This window comes from Anas platyrhynchos, chromosome 11 (assembly GCF_047663525.1).
Source record: "Anas platyrhynchos isolate ZD024472 breed Pekin duck chromosome 11, IASCAAS_PekinDuck_T2T, whole genome shotgun sequence".
Classification (NCBI taxonomy): Eukaryota; Metazoa; Chordata; class Aves; order Anseriformes; family Anatidae; genus Anas; species Anas platyrhynchos.
The window spans coordinates 23,832,501-23,851,019 of record NC_092597.1 but is presented as its reverse complement, the minus strand read 5'-3'; the positions used below and the strand labels follow the sequence as shown (position 1 = coordinate 23,851,019).

General features: G+C 50.9%; 1 protein-coding gene across 3 annotated transcripts in view; it reads left to right on the top strand.

The window, feature by feature from the left end:
- The first annotated feature begins 31 nt into the window (after positions 1-31).
- The window catches only part of ANP32A (acidic nuclear phosphoprotein 32 family member A), a 19,099-nt gene continuing 611 nt past the window's right edge, over positions 32-18,519 (top strand). The window contains exons 1-8 of one of the 3 annotated variants that reach the window (XM_038184856.2): positions 33-243; positions 12,426-12,575; positions 12,709-12,831; positions 14,495-14,693; positions 14,907-14,993; positions 16,455-16,552; positions 17,451-17,511; positions 17,709-18,519. The exon at positions 17,709-18,519 is cut by the window's right edge and continues 611 nt beyond it. In XM_038184856.2, coding sequence (XP_038040784.1) covers positions 190-243; positions 12,426-12,575; positions 12,709-12,831; positions 14,495-14,693; positions 14,907-14,993; positions 16,455-16,552; positions 17,451-17,511; positions 17,709-17,770 — 834 coding nt within the window. In that variant the 5' untranslated portion in view covers positions 33-189 and the 3' untranslated portion in view covers positions 17,771-18,519. Of the gene's footprint in view, positions 244-12,425; positions 12,576-12,708; positions 12,832-14,494; positions 14,694-14,894; positions 14,994-16,454; positions 16,553-17,450; positions 17,512-17,708 lie in introns of all 3 variants that reach the window. The other 2 variants (XM_038184855.2, XM_038184857.2) reach the window with 2 other exon arrangements.

The window sequence follows — 18,519 nt, the reverse complement described above, 5'->3', positions numbered from 1 at the left end:
CGCCTCCGCAGTTATCAGGTTAGTGTTCGCCGCGGCGCTGGGCTCGGGGTTCCGAGCGGAGCTGCTGGAGCCCGCCGAGACCTCCCGGTACCGGCCTCGGGGGGAGGTAGGGGGGGGTCCTGCAGCGGGGTCAGCACCACGCCAGCGGAGCCGGGCACAGCCGAGCGCCTCCCGCCAGCAGCCGCGGCCATGGACATGAAGAAAAGGATCCACTTAGAGCTGCGGAACAGGACGCCCTCAGATGTAAGCAATGTGTGGCCGTGTCCCCCCCCTCCTTTTTAAAAAAAAAAAATCCATCCCGTATTTTATTTAATGATGATTTTTTTTTTTTTTGGGTTCAAACGTGTCGAAAACGTGCGGCGCGGTTGGGGAGGGGGCGGCGGGGGAGGCGGCAGGGCCGCTGCTGCTGCTCGCTGCTGCCCTTGAGGTGCCTACCTGTGCGTGGCCGTGCCCGGTGCCCGGCTCGGGGGGCTCGGGGGGGAGCCCCCCTTGTGCCCTATAGGGCCGGGGAGGGGACCCCCGGGGACCCCCGGGGCTGCTCCCGGCCCCGCCGGCGTGAGACGCATTGAAAGGGGGGCCGGCGGTTGCATGAAATAAAAATAAGTTGGTGCTCCTCTCCGGCGTGTTTAGTTCGCAAATATTTGGACTGGGTGCTGGGCAGGGAGAGCAGGCAGGGGCTGCGAGTGAGTTGCGAATGGTTTTGAGTTTAAAGTGCGTCTTCGTTTCTGTGCAGTGATCAGGCAGGAGAGACTGGGGAGCCATATTTGTAACTTTGTAGTCCTCATGAACGCGCCCTTTCTCTCTCTCTCTCCCTCTCTCCAGATGCTGAGAAGATAAAAAAAAAAAAAAAAGAAAAAGAATTTTAAGCAAATAACTTAGCGTTTTTAGAGGGCTGGTGTCGCTGCCCGTAGTGTGAGCGTGGAATACAAAATATTGCAAGAAATAAATGCACTCTCCACCCCCTCCATCCCCGCACACACACACACACACACGCACAAAAAGGCTGGATGTGTGTGTGTGCGTGTTTTCCTTGTTTTATTCCCCCCCTTTTTTTTTTTTAATTTTTTTCCCCTTCCTCCCCCTTTCCCCATTTCGCCCCTTTTTTTTTTTTTTTTTTTTTTTTTCTCCCCGAGATTGGGGGAAAAAATTAAAAAAAAAAAAAAAAAAAAAAAAAACAAGCTTCGGGGGCTTGTTGTTCGGCGCCTTCCCCGAAAATAAACGGCGGCGAGAAACTTTGGCAGGACACGAAAATAGTCCGGGGACGGGGCTGTTGGAGAGGGGGGGGGGTGCCCAGATGCGGTCGGGCCCCGCTCCGACGGGCGGGCGGCGGCGGCGGGGCTCGAACCCGCGGCCCGGAGCGGGGGTCCCGGCACCCCCAGCCCCCAGTTCCTCAGCCCGGGGGGGCGTAGGGGGGGGTGTTGGGGGGGGGGGGTGTTGAGGGGGGGCTGCCCCAGCCCCTCGGTGTCCCGGAGTTGGGGGGAAGGGGGGGTCCCACACGTTGTGGGGAGGCTGGAGAAGGGGTCGCGCGGGGGTGCCCCGGAGTGGGACCGGGCTGGAAGCGGGGCTGGGGCCGGGGAGGGGAACGTACCTCTCCGGGAGGCGCCCGGGGGAGGGCGGAGGCAGGCGGCTGGAACGCGGCCCCGCGGCTTTTCGGTGGCCAGCGCGACGTCTGAAGGGGGGGGGGGGGACACAAAGGCGGGCAGATTTTATGTAACCTGCTCTTTAAACTTTAAAAAAAGTCCTGGGCGAGCGGCGGCGGCAGCAGCAGCAGGAGGAGGAGGAGGAGGAAAGAGGAGGAAGGAGGAGGGCGCCCGCCCGCCCGCCGTAGCGGCACACGCCGCCGGCCCCGGCGAGGCGCGGCCCTGCCCGGCCCTCGGGGCTCGTTGTTGGGGGGTCCCCGGGGGGAAGCCACCTCAAGCGGGCCGGGACCGGGAGCTCGCCCCCCGGAGCCCCCCCCCTTAGCCCGGCTCAGCCGCTCCTGGCATCGGCAGCGCCACGGCGCAGCGCAAGTAGGACGCGGCGCCATGTTGTGTCCTCCCCTCCCGAACCGCTGAGGAGGAGGAGGGAGGAGGAAGAAGAAGAAGGAGGCAGCGAGGCCGGGCCGGGCGGCGGCGGAGCGGGGCCGGGCTTCTCCCCTTCAGCGCCCGGGGGGCGGCGGGGGGCGGCCGGGCGGCGGCTCCGACATGACGGGCGGCCGCCGCGCTGCCATTTTGTCGCCGCTGTCGCCGGGCTCTGACAACGAGCCCCCCCCCCCCCCCCTTTCCCGGGTGGGGGAAAATCGCCTCCCCGCCGCCTTCCCCAAACCCTTTTTCGTTGTTTTTTTGCCCCAACCGGGCTCCTGGGGGGCTGCCCGGGGGAAGGGGGGGGCGCTGGGGCGGGGGGCGCTGCGGCCGTGAGCCGGGAAAACGCCTTCTTCTGGGCAGGGCCCGGCGGGAAGGTAGGTCTCCGCTTTGCCTTTTTTTTTTAAACCCTTTTAATATATTTTTACATCTTTTAAGGCATTTTTTGTCTCTCTTTTTTTTTTATTTTTTTAAATTTTTTTACTTTTTGCCTCACGCGCGCGATGCCGGAGGCTTGTTCACCATTTTAAGCAGCCGCCCCGCAGCCCAAAGGCTTTTAATCCTTTTAACGCTTTCTGGACAGTGCCTCCCCCTTCCCAAACACACATCTGGGTTTTGTTCACTTCGTGCTCTGCTCGGACTTACACAGAGGGAGCCCCTCTTTGGTGGCGTTTCTCTGTTCCCCTGCAGCTGAGGCACGTCCTCCAGTGGGCTGTAAAACAGCGCTTGGTTAACCTGGCTTTTATTTTTATTTCTTAACCCGTCAGCCTTCAGTTCTGTCACTGAGCTGTCCGCAGCAGCCCTCCCAAGCTCTGTTGGCCCATTAGAGGAGTAAATCCGTCCAGGTTTGGTGCCGTTTGGGACCGCCGCTGTGTTTACGGTCGGTTCTGTGGAAGCCTTGATCCCAGACCGTGCACGTGCAGCTAGGGGTGCAGGCTGAACGCTGCCTTTCTCAAGTCCCCGTTAAAATAAGTCAGCTGAATCCACCTCCTGCTTTAGGTGAGACGTTTGAAACTGAGTTTAGAAGCAGGTCTAGAGCCTGGTGTCGTTTATTTACGGATTTCTGTAAGTCTTTGGGCATGAACAGGACGGTTCTGTCAGTCGCTGGTGTTAGTCTTTGCTTTGATAAACGCACAGCGTTGCTTGTGTGATCTGTGAAAGATCATCCTCCTCGAAGTTTTAGATGTAACATATATAAATCTCTGTGAAAATAACTGCACAAGTATACATTTATTTACTTCTTTTGGAGCTTCTGCCCTATAGGTGCTCAATTCTTGCCGTACATCTCCTATTTAATCCAGTACCAGAGCTTGCAGGATCAGAACTTTTTGTAAATCAAGGTTAGGTAAGAGGACGTTGATAAGGTGTTGGGGTTCTTTCTGATCTTACCGGACTATTTTATGCCATGGGTTATCTCATACAGTCCTGGTTTAGAATACTATGTAATACTTCACCTGTTAAATCATACAGCCCTGTAAGGTTACATGTTAGCTAATAAAATGTAATATAAGTGTCTCAAAGTGGATTATACAGTAGCTATTTCTTCCTCAGGCTCCTTTTATGCTGTGTTGTGTTTTTTTCCTCGCTTTGTTTTTGGATGAATTCACTGTTGGTGAGAGGTCTGGGGTGCCATAGCATCAGAAATCTGGTTGTGGTTGTGTCTGTGTGTCTTGGTGAGACATCCCTGGTTTGGGTGCATGAAATCTGTGCTGCACAGCCACGGTTGAGCTTTCACATCCACTCTCAGCCCGGTTACTTCGACTTTTTTAACCCATTACACGACATGGTCACTTAGGGTAGTGCACTCACCAAAGAATTTGGCACTTTGCTGATGGTATCGCTGTACTCTCCTGTTACACATAACTGCCTGCCAGAAATTGGCCAGATGCAGCTATTTCACGTGGGTTTCCTCCAAACCATCAGCCAGTAGTGGCATAACCACTGCCCTCCATAGAAAGGATGCTCACCTGGGCACACTTGAGGGTGTTCCCGTTCATTCCTGGTGTACGTAGCTCGACCTGTACCATGCAGAGGCAGTAAAACAAGGTCAGTGCTGAGGGGGACTCCCTGGCTGCGGGACGCAGAGCTACGTTTTTGAAATACTGCACAAAACTCCGGTGGCTTAGAGCTACCATGCCGGGTCATTTAGTCTGAGGATTGAATGCTGCTTTTGAAAGGAGCTTTATCAGCTCAAAATTGTGACAGTGATAAAATACTGACTGCAGCACTGGGTATTTCTTACAGTTCTTCCAACTCTTTGTTGCGCTTTAAAGCTTATTTGAATTCTGATTTCTCGCTGGTTTTCTGTAGGTTTTAACACTGAAGGGAAATAGAGTGCAAGCATCTATGCAAAGTGTGCTCTCATATGAAGAATATAAATAAAAAGCTCTTTCCCCAAGCTAGTTCCTTGGTGTGATGCTCATAATAACAGTAAAGAGTTTAAAGTGATAGGCATCCCTTTAAAGACCTGCATTTTAAAGAAGCCTGGGTGTTGTAAACGGGTACAGATACACGCTTTCTTACTCCTCCCCCAGCTGAACCACCTACGGACAGAAAGGGGATCTACTCCAGGTGTGACACCAAGTGGGACAAGAGAGTTGTGTGGTAGTGTTTAGGGTGCCACGGGATCAGCACACACAAAGTAACGCAGCACATGCAGGTTATCGTGGATTTGTGCAGACTTCAATCACTTCACCACTCAGGTAGCTGACAGCAGGGTGTAGATATAACAAAGAGGTAGCTTTTATCTAATATCAGCAATATCTAAAGGGCAGTCACACTATTGAGCCATACAAGTGAGTTTGTATCCAGAACTTTTTTAAAATTTTATTTATTTTGGAACTGGCTTAATAAAAATTAATTAAGAAGAGAAATAGCTGGATTTTAAGTGGTGTAATTGTACTGTAAACCATCAGGGAGTGCGCTTTCTGAAGAAACAAGGTTGAAGTGAGGGGGAAAAAAGCTGCTTAGTCTAAACCTATGGTATAGGCGATGTGGCTGAGTTATGTGTAACTATCCTCGCAGCAGGATTTGTGTATTATGTATCAGTGGATAGGATATACCTTCCTCTAAACCTACACCCAGAACTTCGGAGAGTTTTAAAGTAGCATCACTTGCATGCAGGGATTGAGGACTTTATCTTATTTTCTGTATTTAACAGCCCATATTATCTATGCCAGTGATGCCTCTTTAATTGTCCGTTTAAATGGCGGAATAATTATCAGTGGTTTTCTTAAATGCTTACAGCCCAGAAGGCTGATGTCAAGCAGTTCTTCCCACTTCATTCTTTCCATGGATTACTCCTTCCTCCCCCACGTCCTCCTGCCTTACAGGTACGGGAATTGCTGAGCTGGGGAAGCCTGAGAAGAGCTGGACCTGCAAAATAGGAGCGGATGCTCGAATGAATGGCTTTCCCTCCAAAGCCATAAAAGAGCTCGGAAAAGCTTATCTTTTGCCGGTGTGCTTTGCTAACGTGTTGTGTAGCAGCTGACATCTCCAGAGCCTGCTCTTGAAGCCGGTGTTAATTTAACCCAGCGCTCCTTGACGCGTGTCCCTGCATCGTCTGAGCCCCTGGAGTTGGGAAAGGAGAAGCAACCAGCATCAGTGTGAAATTTAAAAAGCATTTAATGTAGAGATGGAGCGATTTAATCACTTAACATATCTGAAACAGCCTCTGTCTAAATAAATATTTGGGGTCTTTTCGGAGTTCTGCCGCCAGCAGTAGAAACCCAAATGGAAACTGGTGACTTTTTGAATGGAACAGCTTTCTGTGTCCCCAAAGTCTGTCCCTGATTTATTAATTAGTGAGCTGCTCATGCATATGGCCATAGTGACCCTTGTAAATGTGTGGAAGTGTGTTTATGTGACTCATGGGGTTTCTTGGCTGGGGGGGCTGTTCCTTGAGGAAGGCAGCAGTAGGTTATCTGCTCTGCAAGTTTTGTAGTGCTGGAAAGGCTTCATAATTGGATCCGAGCGTAAGGTGCATTCAGAGCCGTGATGACTTTTAACCCTTCTGCTGCTTCTCTGTTTTACTTGGAGCAGGAGGTTTCTGGCAGGAGCAGAGCGAAGGGTTATAGGGCTGGTTGGAGCTGTGTTAGTTGCTCTCAGAGCTTATGGCTGTGGCATATAAAATGTTAGAGGGTAGAAAAAGTAAATTCATTGCTATTCAGCCAGATTTTTCCGAGCTGTGCGAGCAGCCTCACGCTGGCTCTGTAGAGCGAGTAGCTTCGGCTACAAAGACATCGAAAAGAAAAGGCACGTGTTTCCCCATCGCTCATCCCTTTTGCCGGGGCAGAGGTGAGGCAGGAGCCAGGAGGAGGTTGTCCTGCGCCCAGCCTCGTGGCAGCAGGCATCAACGAAGCCCAACTTTCAGGTGGGGATCCCTAGCATGGATCCTTCAGCTTAGGAGGAGTTTAAAAGGTGGCTTTAAACTGCTTTTGTTGTGCTTTTGTACAGCGATATCAGCAACCTGCTAGAGCCAGGGCTGGGCCAGATGCCCACGGAGGTGCCCATGTGGTCCCTGGGCATTTTTTTCTTCTTGTTCCTTGGTTGCATCCTCCCACGTCCCGAGCGTGGGGAAAGATGCAGAAGAGGAATTCAAATACAAAAGTTTGGGGGTTGCATCATTTGGAGAAACTCTAGATGAATTTTGAAGCCCGATGGTAAATTCACATGATTTCATACAAAATCGGCAAAATAACTGGCCGTGGAGGGGTTGCATTGGACCAGGCTGCAGTGGGAACTGCTCTGCTCAGCATCAGTGAATCGCGTGGTACCGAAAGGGGGATAGTTGGTGTTTTGTGGCCGTACTTGGGGCAGGATTTCTCCCTGCCCCAGGATTTGCAGATTGCCCAGAGCCTGTGCAGGGTACCTGGTAGTTGGCTAGCTGACTTTCAGAGGTTAAGACGTACTGAAAGTGAGTTAAATCTATTATTTTGAGCAGCTGAGATGCGATAAAAACTTTGAGGACACATACCAAAATCCAAGGTAAAACATTGGTTTGGTAAAAGGGGAAAAAAAAATAAATAAACCACAACACAACCTTTACTGCTGTCACCTGTAGCTGGTGCCCGTGAGTTTCATTCTGCCACATGTTTGTTGTCAGGTGGGTCAGAGGACACCAACACTGTTGAATTTTCCCTTCCCTGCTAAATTCAAGCTAGAAAATCCTCTCCGTGTGGCTCAGTCCTCACCCCGAGCGTCTCCGCCGGGCGATCCTGAGCTGCCGATGGGGAATCCCGGTGGCAGGACGCCAGGAGGCAGCGGGTGCCCTGCCACCTGCTTCCCTCCCTCCCTGCACACGGGCAGCACGCCAGGGGCAGGGGGGGCACGCAGCCAGCCTGGGGAGGCCGAGAAGCAATTTGGGTGCGTCTTCATCGGCGTTGAACCCCACGTTGGGTTAGAGGTGGTTCCACCTTCCTCCATCTCTCACCGTGAGCTGTGTGGGGTACCACGGGGTGCTCTCGGGTGGCTGAGGATCTGTCCTCCATGCAGCTGGCAAAGGGCCTGTTTACATGCTGATATTTAAACAAGAAATAAAATCGGGTCTTTAGGTTGGTTACGTTTTGGTGACCATCTTAGAGCACAAGTTATCGTGTCTTTGAGCCTTCAGAGCTGCTTCGCTGGCACCAGGTACCGTATGAGATGTTTTGTTCAAGCATTTTTGGCCTGGTCCCATTGCAGGTGGTACCTGAAATGAGATTTTTTTGCAACATTTAACTCCTTGCAGAAGTAACTTTGGGAGAAGCTTGTAAAAGTTGAGCATGGAAAGCATCCTGGGCAGCTCCGCGTGAACGATGGGCTCCTTGCAAGGCTTGGGCATTGTCTTGAGCCGTGTCAAAGCCATTCTGCCCCCAGCCAACGAGGACATCGTGACCATGGATGGTTGGCTTCTCTGGAACCTTGAGGCACAAACGGGGTGGAATAGAAACCTAAAGAGATCTGTTTCTGCTCAAGGATCCCCAGCTCTGTGTGAGAGCAGATCCAGAACACAGCGCACGCACAGGAGGAGCCCAATTTTTCGCACGCTGGCTACAACAACAGCAAAGGTCGTGCTCGGTCTGTACCGTGGAGCAATGCAGGGCTTTGCGCACGCTATGCACAATTCTGAGACCCAAAAAAAAACCACCCCAAAGACAGAAACCCAAGTGTCTTGAAGAAACGTTTGTACAACCGGGAGAAAACAAAGCTCTGCTTTCAGAAGTCCTTTGGATTTGGCTTCCACTTGGCACAGCAGGCATCCCTGCTTCCCACAGCTCTGCCCTCCTCCAGATGAAGTTTCCATTGGGTTGGGAGGAACGAAGGACATCTCTCCGTGTTCCCTGTCTCATTTGGTTGGAAGCAGTGCAAGATGGAGTTAACATCCTCTTCTTTACCCATTTTTTGGGTTAAAATGCTGCATGGTGGGATATCCCTATCCTCGAGGTACCATATACAGCGTGCGCTTCAGAAGCATCCGACCCACTGTGCTGGAAATGTTTCAGCTTTTGTTCTTTCTGCTTGTAAAGCCAGCATTACGCTACTTGGAAATTCACCTTTTATCTTTGCAAAGTTGTGTTCACAGCTGTGTCCTTCCATCACGCTGCGAAGCCTCCAGCCGCAGACCTGGCTTCGGGACCCGAGTCCCCCTTCCCTGGATCTCCCAGCCCGTGGGCTGCAGGCTTTCTGCAGCAGAAAACTTGTGGTTTCCGTGCTGCTGTGGGAATGGAGACTAAAGGTTAAGGCGATGACTTGTGCTGCGTGGTGGCTGGCCGCGTGTGCCGAATTCTGCTCATCGTGTGTGTTGGGAGCTCAGCAGAGCGAGGAGGATGGAGGCAGGGGAAGGAGGGTCTGCCCCATATTCTGCCCCGTACCTACACGTGCAGCCAGCTGTGATCTCCTTGCTGAGGCTCCCGTGAAATCCAGCGGCTGTTTCCACGTGGCTGCCTGTGCTTGCCCCAGGAATGGGCTGCAGCCTTGCAGTACGCAGCGGGACTATATTAAGGGTACCCGGTGTGTGGTTGGTACCCGTGCTGGGACACAGCCCGAAGCTCGCCATCTGAAGGCTTTGCTGAAGAAACTGCAATCCCTTCATGTACATTCATGTGGCTGCTGAGTGCTAAAGCCCGATACCAGCAAACCACAAAGCAAAACTCGGGCAGAAAGGCGCAGACGTCCAGGAAGCACCTGCGAGGGCGGCGGTGCATTGGATCGGGACCCCAGCTCCTGCCTCTCCCCACGAGGTTGGCACCCAAACCCCGCAATGCACAGGCTGCAGCAGGACACAGCCACATTGAGGACCTCTCACCTTGCTCCAGTTTGTAAGAAGACTCAGAAAAAGCGCTGGCTTGCATCAGGCAGAGGCTTATCCTGGGGTTTGGTGGCAGAATAGGAGGGGAGACACGTCCAGAAGTCACAGCCGTACTGCGCGTCGGCGGGGTGTTCATGCAAAGTTCAGTGGATGTTCAGAGAGTGATTCAGGAGCTGGGATTTTCCTTAAAATTATGCAGCTTTCCGAATACCAGGAGGAATAGGCTCGCAGTCCCTGTGTCACCCTTCCGTGGTGGTGAGCTGTTTCAGATGGAATGTGGCCCCACGAAGGTCACTTTCGGCTTCTCCTCCCTCCACTCCCAGTCACATCCATGCTTGTTTCTCTGTCAAGGCTGTCCTGGGGCGTACCCAGGTAAGGCCCAGCATCCTCAGAAGGGGGAAAAATTTTGGGGATGGGGGAAAAATTTGGGGGGCAGACCTGCCCGGCAGCCAGCAAGCTGGAAAAGTGTCCCACTGATAACCCACGGGGCCTCCAAGAGCCGTGCCCGCTCACCGATGGGACATCACTGCCTGACGGGCTCCCGTTAATCACCAAATACTCATCAGTCACCAAATAATGAGTCCTAAGGAGACACGGGCAGGTTGCTGAAGGTGTCTTTAACACTTAGAAAAACCGTCTGAGCCGGTGGCAGTCGTCAGTGCGGGGAGGAGAACTGGCTGCGATGGCACGGGGAGCGCACACCGCAGTGGAGGCAGGAGAAACTCTGCTTCCTTCATCCTTATTCTCACGTGGGTGCTTGCCATGGGATTCCTGACTCTTGGAATAAATAAATTTTGGTACTGCCGTGAGCTCTGCTCCGTGTGCCGTGCTGTCAGGAGTGACTTGGTGTGCTGGGGCACCACGAGCCCCAAAAATAACGCTGCTGGAGCGCTCGCAGCCCACACTGCCGTTCCCTGATGGAGCCCTTGGATGTGAGCGAGCCTTCGACCCCTTGCAAAAAACAGTTTTATTCCGTGGGAGCTTCCCCGTGGAGCTGCTTCGACTCAACTCGTGCCCGGCGTCTCAATTCTGGGCACGGCAAAGAGGAGTGAGGTGCGCTTCTGTGTCAGAACCGGGGTTTTGGAAAGGCAGAGAGCAAACAGCAGCCCTGCCCTAAGAGGAGAAACCTAAAAGCAGAAGGCAGTCGGCTTTTCTTCCACCGTGCTCTCACAAATTCTCTTCCACGGGGTGGTGAGGATGGAGGGAGACGCTCCCCGAGCTCCCCCCGGGAGGTGGGCGCTGGCCCCGCGCTGCCCCCGCAGATAACGGGGCGAGGACGGGGGCAGATAGGCACAGATGTGCTGCTGGGAGGCTTGGCTCCGGGGTGGGGCTTCTTTTATTTCATTTTTTAAATTTTTTTTTTCCTTTTTTTTTTTGTTTGGGGGTGTGTGTGAAGCAGATGTTTGAGACAGCTGAGTGTGGCTGCCCCCGAGCTGATCTCGCTGGAGGACCCTGATACTTCAATGCTGTTAGAGCAGGGAGATAGGCATGTTTGCCTTCAAAGCAGCTTTCCTGCCATCCAAATTTCAATTTTCATTGGGTTTGCTTTGCCTTTTAATGCAATAGATGTATGCGGGACCTGGAGCATCTGCCTCGTTCCTTGGTTTCTTCTAACCAGCCTCTAAAACTCTTCTGGGAGACTTTTGTGTAGCCATTCCCTATCATAATTCTTCTAGGAAAATTGTAGAGTCTTGGAAAACGTATTTCCTGTCTATCTCCGATCCTCCTACTCTCAATGAATCACTTGTGCTCTCGTGTTGCTTTGGGCTGACTTCCCTATTGACTTCAGCGCTTGGGATTTAATTAGAAACCTCGGGATGTTATTGGGAGCTGTAACACTACACAGGGATTCTTCTCCGTGCAGCAGCATTACAGTAATAACAACAAAAAAAAAATTAAGAAAATTAAATATTTGCATATTAACTGTCCTCGGTGCAAACTGAGGAGTTGCTTCATGTTTTTACGTTTTTGCAAACTTCCTTTTATCCCATCCTCTGTGCAAGCAGCAGCATCCTCTTCCTCTTCCAGGCCTCTGAGCAAAGCCCCGTGCTCTGGGTATTTATTTGTGTGCCGGGTTAGAAAGTAACCCCCCGAGATAATTAATTGGTGGAAAAACATCTGGATATCCTCCCGTGGGTGAGGCCTTCCTGTGGAGTCACAGTGCTGGGGGCAGAGCTTCCAGAGAGCACCCCCCAAAAAAATCATTCAGCCTTTGCTGCTCGTGGCCTCGAGCCCTGCGGGGCTGCCCCAGCCCCGGGGTGAAACCCGCAGTTTTGCTCGGGGTGGGGCTCCCTCAGCTTCTTTTTGTTGCTCTGTGGCCGTTAAAGATAGCACCTGCAAAAAAGGGCAGTGATGTTTTTTTTTTTCTTTTTTTTAAAAAAAAAAACCCTGCCTGTAACGGGCAGGTCCTGTGCTGCTCAGGCTCACAGGACATTATCTCACCCCTCCGGTTGAACCTCCTGGCTGCAATGGGGCAGGGGAGATAAGAAAAGAGGGGTAAAGCTCCTCCAGGAGCAGCTACACTGGCTAAACGTCCCCTGCCAGCATCGTGTGGATCACACCTTGTCATTGCCCATCGAAGCAGTCACCTCCTTGGAGCTCGTCTTCCCCTAAAGTGCAGCGGGGCAGCCCTAACAAGAGGGGCTGGGGCAGACTCCGGGGGTCCGGGTTAGGTTTGCCCGTGCCCACATTTGGGTTTTGGGGCTTCCTGAAAAGCCTGATGAGTTCTTGCATGGAGCAGGAGCGGTAGGTTAGTTTAAAAACCCTGTTTTCCTATTTTTTTAAGAGTGCATTTTGCCCGCGTTTACCAAAGACAAACCTACTCCTTACAACCAAATACCTCAAGCCAGGATTAATGTTTCTGACTCGGTTCCACCGCTTACAGAACAACACAGAGGTTGAAGCAAAGCCCAACAACCACGCTCACCTGGCGTGCTGGCAAAGTGAGGGCTCGGACCCGGGAGATAACCTCTTGCATACCCGCCAGCTTGATGGAATACCTTTCATTTCTGCCTGAGCTGGGAGTGAAATCTTGATTCCCTTTACTCACCTCTTTTCGCGTTTCTCTTTTTTTCCAGGTTAAAGAACTCGTTCTTGACAACTGCAGGTCATACGAAGGCAAAATCGAAGGCCTTACAGATGAGTTCGAGGAGCTGGAATTCTTAAGTACAATCAACGTAGGCTTAACCTCAGTTGCAAACTTACCAAAGTTAAACAAACTTAAGAAGGTAAATAAAGTGCCCTGTCTCTCCCTCTTTGCGATATGCTGCATGTAAATTAGTCATTTGCCTAACTTAATTAATGACTGACTTCATGATGCATGCTTGCACTAAAAACTCAAGATGTTGATGTGCCTTTCAGCTCGAGCTAAGTGACAACAGAATCTCAGGAGGACTGGAAGTGTTGGCAGAAAAGTGTCCAAACCTCACGCATCTAAATCTAAGTGGCAACAAAATAAAAGATCTCGGTACAATAGAACCTCTGGTAAGTCGGTGCGGCGCGGGGCGAAATAAAAACTTCATTTTTTTGATGAGAAGGGGCGATGTGATGGCTTGGTGGGGATGGTATTTTGGGTTTTGAAATGCCAAATGAGCTTGCAACTGAATGTATCCAGCCCTGGTGCTTATCTCATGGGGCTGACACCCATCCCGTGGGGCTGACACCCATCCCGTGGGGCTGACACCCATCCGAGGGTGCAGCATCCCGGTGGGGACCACGAGCTGCTGCTTCCCTCTAGCGGCTAGCCCTCTGCCAGGAGCAGCCCCGGGACCTGTCCTGGCCCCAGGCAAAGTGGGGACAGCCCCCCAGGCTGCTTGCACCCAGCAGTGCCTTTGGGAAGAGCAGCAGCTTTGCACCACGATAACTCAAGGGGAGGGAATGACCAAGAGTTGGCTCTTGGCGGCTGGCTCGTGTTGTGGGTCTGTCTCCCATAGCCAGGGTCCCTGCTTGGACTGGATGCACCATCCCTGAAATATTCAGCCTAAAATAAGCAGCACCACTTCTGTTTGGGGTGTGTGGGTGTTGGTAGGACCAGCTGCAGCACCGTGCTCAGCCTGCTGGTCCCAGCAGGGCAGCGGTCGCCAAGCCTCCAGCTCCTTCCTGCAGCTTCCCACCGCCTCTCCTGCTCTCTGCCATCACTCTCCATTGCTTTACAATGCCATTATTCTCCTTATTTCAAGTGCACGGGTCAGGATTATCAGGCTGGCGTTCCAAAAACCTTCAACTGTCAGTCCTAGGAGTGCTTCTTAGCGCTACTTCCTAATTTTTGGTTTGCGTGTCCTTGATTTTCTAGGAACAAAGAGTTTCGGCTCATGCCTACTTCCCAAATACTTGCTCCTAAGTGTCTCAAGGAGCAGTTTTCAATGAGCCCGTCTTGGCTCGCCTTTCCTCCAGCAGAAGGGGAAAGTAGGGCTGTTAAACTGAGCGAGAGGATTGTAACTGCTCCCACTTCCAGACTTATTTTCTTGACATCACCATTGCTCTGCGTGCTAAACTCCAGAAGGGAGAGAGTTCATAAGACCCGAGTCAAATCCTTAACCCCGCTGCTCATGCTTTTATTGGAAGTGCAGCTGGCAATGCAGCCCACTTCCTCCAAAAAATAAATGAATTAATTAAATATTTTTAAAATATTTATATCGAATATATTAGAATTTGTTTATTAAAAATTAATGAATTAAATATTTTCCCCTATTCTAAGCCTCTTTTTCATCTAGAATGAGAGGTACCATCATCAAACAACTTTAGAATTTCTTCTAGTAAAAAATCTTGTGTCTAAAGTATGATCTGTTTCTTTTTCCACTGAAAACAGCACTCTGTATGCATCTGACCCCAATATTTTGCCTTGCCCTTTGGGGTAACTCCCTGGACTGCTATTCATTAGCTCGGTCCCCCACAGTACATATGATATTGTGCCATTGCCTCTTTCCAAACCTCAGTCTTCCACGTGCAAGATGCTGAATTTTAGAACATTTCCCACTCAGACAGCACAGAAGCAGTGCAGATTTCTGTCCCACCCCAATTTAGGAGGCAGAGAGCGAAACGACCCCTTTTATCCTGGAAGCTCTTGAACACCTTAACTCCGTCGAATTGTCTGTTTTTTGGAGGTTTATCACGACGCTGGGCCTCAGAGGCTTTTCTTCCCTTGCAGAAAAAGTTAGAAAACCTGAAGAGTTTAGACCTTTTCAATTGCGAGGTAACCAACTTGAACGATTATAGAGAAAACGTATTCAAGCTCCTCCCGCAACTCACATACCTCGATGGCTATGACCGGGACGACAAAGAAGCGCCGGACTCTGACGCAGAGGGCTACGTGGAGGGCCTAGACGACGAGGAGGAGGATGAAGATGGTATGTGGCTTGTGCTGCTTGGGGTGCGTAAGTTAACGGAGCGATATGCTGCCTGGTGCATTTTGCTTCCAGCTCTGACTTGTTGGCAAGAGAAGGGTGTTCTCAGCAGCTCCTGATGGTGTAAAGGAGGCGTACCTCAGTGTCCTCTGAAGGAACGAGGGGAAAGGAGAGGGGCAGGGCCTGAAAGAACTACTTTCTCAGTCTTATCTCTAGTGAAAGATCGGGACGACAAAGAAGCGCCGGACTCTGACGCAGAGGGCTACGTGGAGGGCCTAGACGACGAGGAGGAGGATGAAGACGGTACGTGGCTTGTGCTGCTTGGCGTGAGGAAGTGGAAGGACTGACAGGCCGCGTTTCGTGTCCAGCTCTGGCTTGGTGTTGCCTTCAGCAGCTCCTTCCTGATCAGTGTAAAGGAGAAATAGCTCCGTGTCCTCTGGGGGAACGAGGGGAAAGGAGAGGGGCAGGGCTTGAGAGAGCTTCTCAGTCTTATTTCTAGGTGGAGAGAAAGGCTGGTAGGAGACAGGGGCCAGGAGGAGGAGTAAAACGAGTAGAGAGATGCTGGAAATGTTCAGGGAACGGTAAACACCAGGGGATGGCTACAAAAGGGAGAAATGGGGAAGAGAAGGCGAGGTGATGCTGCAGTTTTCCAGGAGCCACACGATCAGGGAAGCCACGTGTGGTTGTGTAGACCCTGATGGAGAAGGGCAGGGTGGGCATAGGACAAAGTGGTTGAGTCAAGGAATGGAGCAGAGGAGCCAAGGCAATACCAGGAGGGGATAGCTTATCCACGAAGAGAAAGGGAACTGGTTGGGATCAAGTGGAGGAGAGGACAGGGTAAGTGCTGAAGTTTTCCTGGGGCAGGCTCTGTGAAAGGCAGCAAGGAACTTTTTAATGCTAGGAAAGCGAACTCTGCGTCCCACTGCGTGTAGGTGCCGTTCTGCCTCCCTGGCAGGCTGCACTCAGAGGCATCCGTGTGCTGGCTGGCTGGGTGTCAGGCTGAGTTTGGGGAATTTGCTGGACTCTTCAAACCCAGCTGCGCAGCAAAAGCAGAATAGCTGGACTTGCACTTTTCCCTCGAGTGCTGAATGCGAGCCCTGGTGACAGGGGCGAGTGCTGTCATCCAGCAGTGCAGGAATTCAGCAGGGACAGGTTCTCTTCCTCAGAGCACAAGTCTGAGCCTGTGTTGAAATGCATGAAAAAGCTCCAAAACGCCAATCCCGCAGCATGGAAAACGTTCCTGGTTTGTTGCTTGGGCTAGTTGCATTTAAGCATTTTTCCTCTTGATTGCAAACTCGTGTTGGATTGTGTGTGACCCCTTCGTATTGCTCTGGTAACATAAAATGCAAGGAGCATCCCCCGGGGAGGGCTCCCAGTGCATGGCTGGCTTGTGAAGTCGTGCCCAGTCTCTGCTGGGAGCAGGTGGATGCTTGCAGACGAAGAGCTGCAAGTGTCCCACGGGCTCTAAAATGCACATCAGCAGGGGGAACTGGAGCGGCTGAGGCAGTCCTGAGGCTGCTGTGATTTCTGTCAGGGCCCTGGAGCAGCTCTGAGCATGGGCACAGCTGCCACATCGCCCTGTCACTTGACTGAAGAGGCAGAGGATTTGTCCAGCCCTGCCTGGCAGCTGGAGAGCTGCTTTTAATTCGGCGCCACCTCGAAGCAATGCTCTCAGTTCGCTCCTGGTGTTGGTTGCAGCTTCTGTGTCAGATGGCAATGTTGGGGAAAAAAAAAAAAACTGAGTGGTTAATCTCGTTTGTGTAGAAGAGGAGTATGATGATGACGCTCAGGTAGTAGAAGACGAAGAAGATGAGGAAGAGGAGGAGGAAGGAGAAGAGGAGGACGTAAGCGGAGAAGAGGAGGTAAGGATTTCGTGCAGCTCATAACGGGCGTGGAATGAACACAAACAGGGAATAGATGGGCAAGAAATGGATCAAAAAACAGAGGGTTTTGGTACGGGGTGCACGTGCTTGCTTTTTTAACCTGAGAAACGTCACTGGGGGTGGCTTTGAGGAGCGCCTGTATGAGCCAGCTGCCATCTAGTGACCGCTGACATGAAATCATCCTGCTGCCTGGGCTGCTGTCAGTACTGACAGGGATGTCTGCAGGCTCAGTGTGGGGGCCTCTGGAGGGCTGGATTTACACACAGAGAGTGGTACCTGAATTACTGACCCCATGCTGTGACACCAAGGTTCCTCCTGTACCCGTATCTCCTGGTTCTGTGGGATGCTTGAATTCGTGGCGTGGTTCAGCTGCTGTGTGTGAGCCGGTCACGTTCTGCCTCAATTAGCAGAACCACTGGGAACGGGGCTAAAATATCCACTGAAGGCCAGCTGCTCAAAACCTGGAGCTCCTTGCACCTCTCCTCACCCCAGAACACGTGCCTGCTCCCACTGAGCTCACCCGCAGCAATCACCGCGTTTTGCTAAGCTCAGGGCGTCGTAACAAAATCTGCAGCTTCATGGCAGCTGAAGCACGAAGCCATTTACTTGCTGAGGAGCTGAAGCTAGAAGCGGCTGCTACAGCTTTCTGCAGTGAAACATGGGCCAGAGTCCAGTTATGCTGCTGCAAAAAACTCCAGCAACTACACTTATATAAGTGTGTGGGAAGTGTCTGCCTTCTTGTTTGCTTTTTGTTTAAGATGCTTCAAGGACTTTTTCTCTCCGTTGTAAAATGCTGTTGGATATTGCCAAATTGTGGAAGGCTCTGAGCTGAAACCAACTTTTTAAATATATATTTTTATTTTTTTTTTAAATCCAGGAGGATGAAGAAGGCTATAACGATGGTGAGGTAGATGATGACGAAGATGAAGAAGAGCCCGGTATGGCAGTAATCTATTTTTTCCTAGAAATTAAATATATATATGTATATATGTATATATAAAAAGCAGGTTCATGTTTTTATTCCTGCTCCTTTGATAGCCAGCCAGTTGCCAAAGTAGAAGCTTGTTGAACTTGTTCAGCTTCTCAGCAACATGTGGGAGCACCCGTATAACTCGAGTTGTGTTTTATTTTTCAGATGAAGAGCGGGGACAGAAGAGAAAACGAGAACCTGAAGACGAAGGGGATGAAGATGACTAAACTGAATAACCTATTTTGAAAATTTCCTATTGTGATTTGACTGTTTTTACCCTGTATTTCCCCTCCCCACACCCCCAACCTTTTTTTTTCTTTTTTTTTTTTTTTTTTTTTCTGATTGTAATGTTGCTGTGGGAACGAGAGGGAGAAGCAGACTGGGTGGGCAAGGGAATAAAATACTATTTTTACTGCCACTCCTCCTCCTATTCATTTTAAATTTTTTCTTTTTGTCCCTCTCTTAGTCCCTGTAACTGCAATAGTAAGTATAAACCAAGTGGTAATTTGTTTCTTATTATTGGAGTGGATAGTTTGACATCTTTCAAAAAGAGGAAAAAAAAAGTTAAGATCAGTGGATGATACCCCAAATACACATATTCTGTTCTGAGACAGCCGAATATCCTTGGTTGTTGGGATTTTCCACCGCTGCCAGTCACTAAATACGTTGTAAGCATTTTTGGGGGATGCTTCAAATCTAGGCAAAGCGTCCCTCCACAGCAACAGGTGTGAGAATGGCATATTGATAAAGTGATTTCTTTGTTGCCTGTCCGTGAATGACTGCCATTTTCAGCCAATGCTGTCCCTGCTTTTGTAGGTACCTTTTCTTTTGCTGTTTGTAAATAGTGACCAAATGTTTTTTTTTGTTGTTGTTGTTTTTGTTTTTTTTTTCTCTTTTTTTTTGTTTTGTTTTTGGGGTGTTCCTTTGGATCTGGTTTGTGGGGTGAATTTGCAATCCCCTCCTTCCCCGTGTGTTG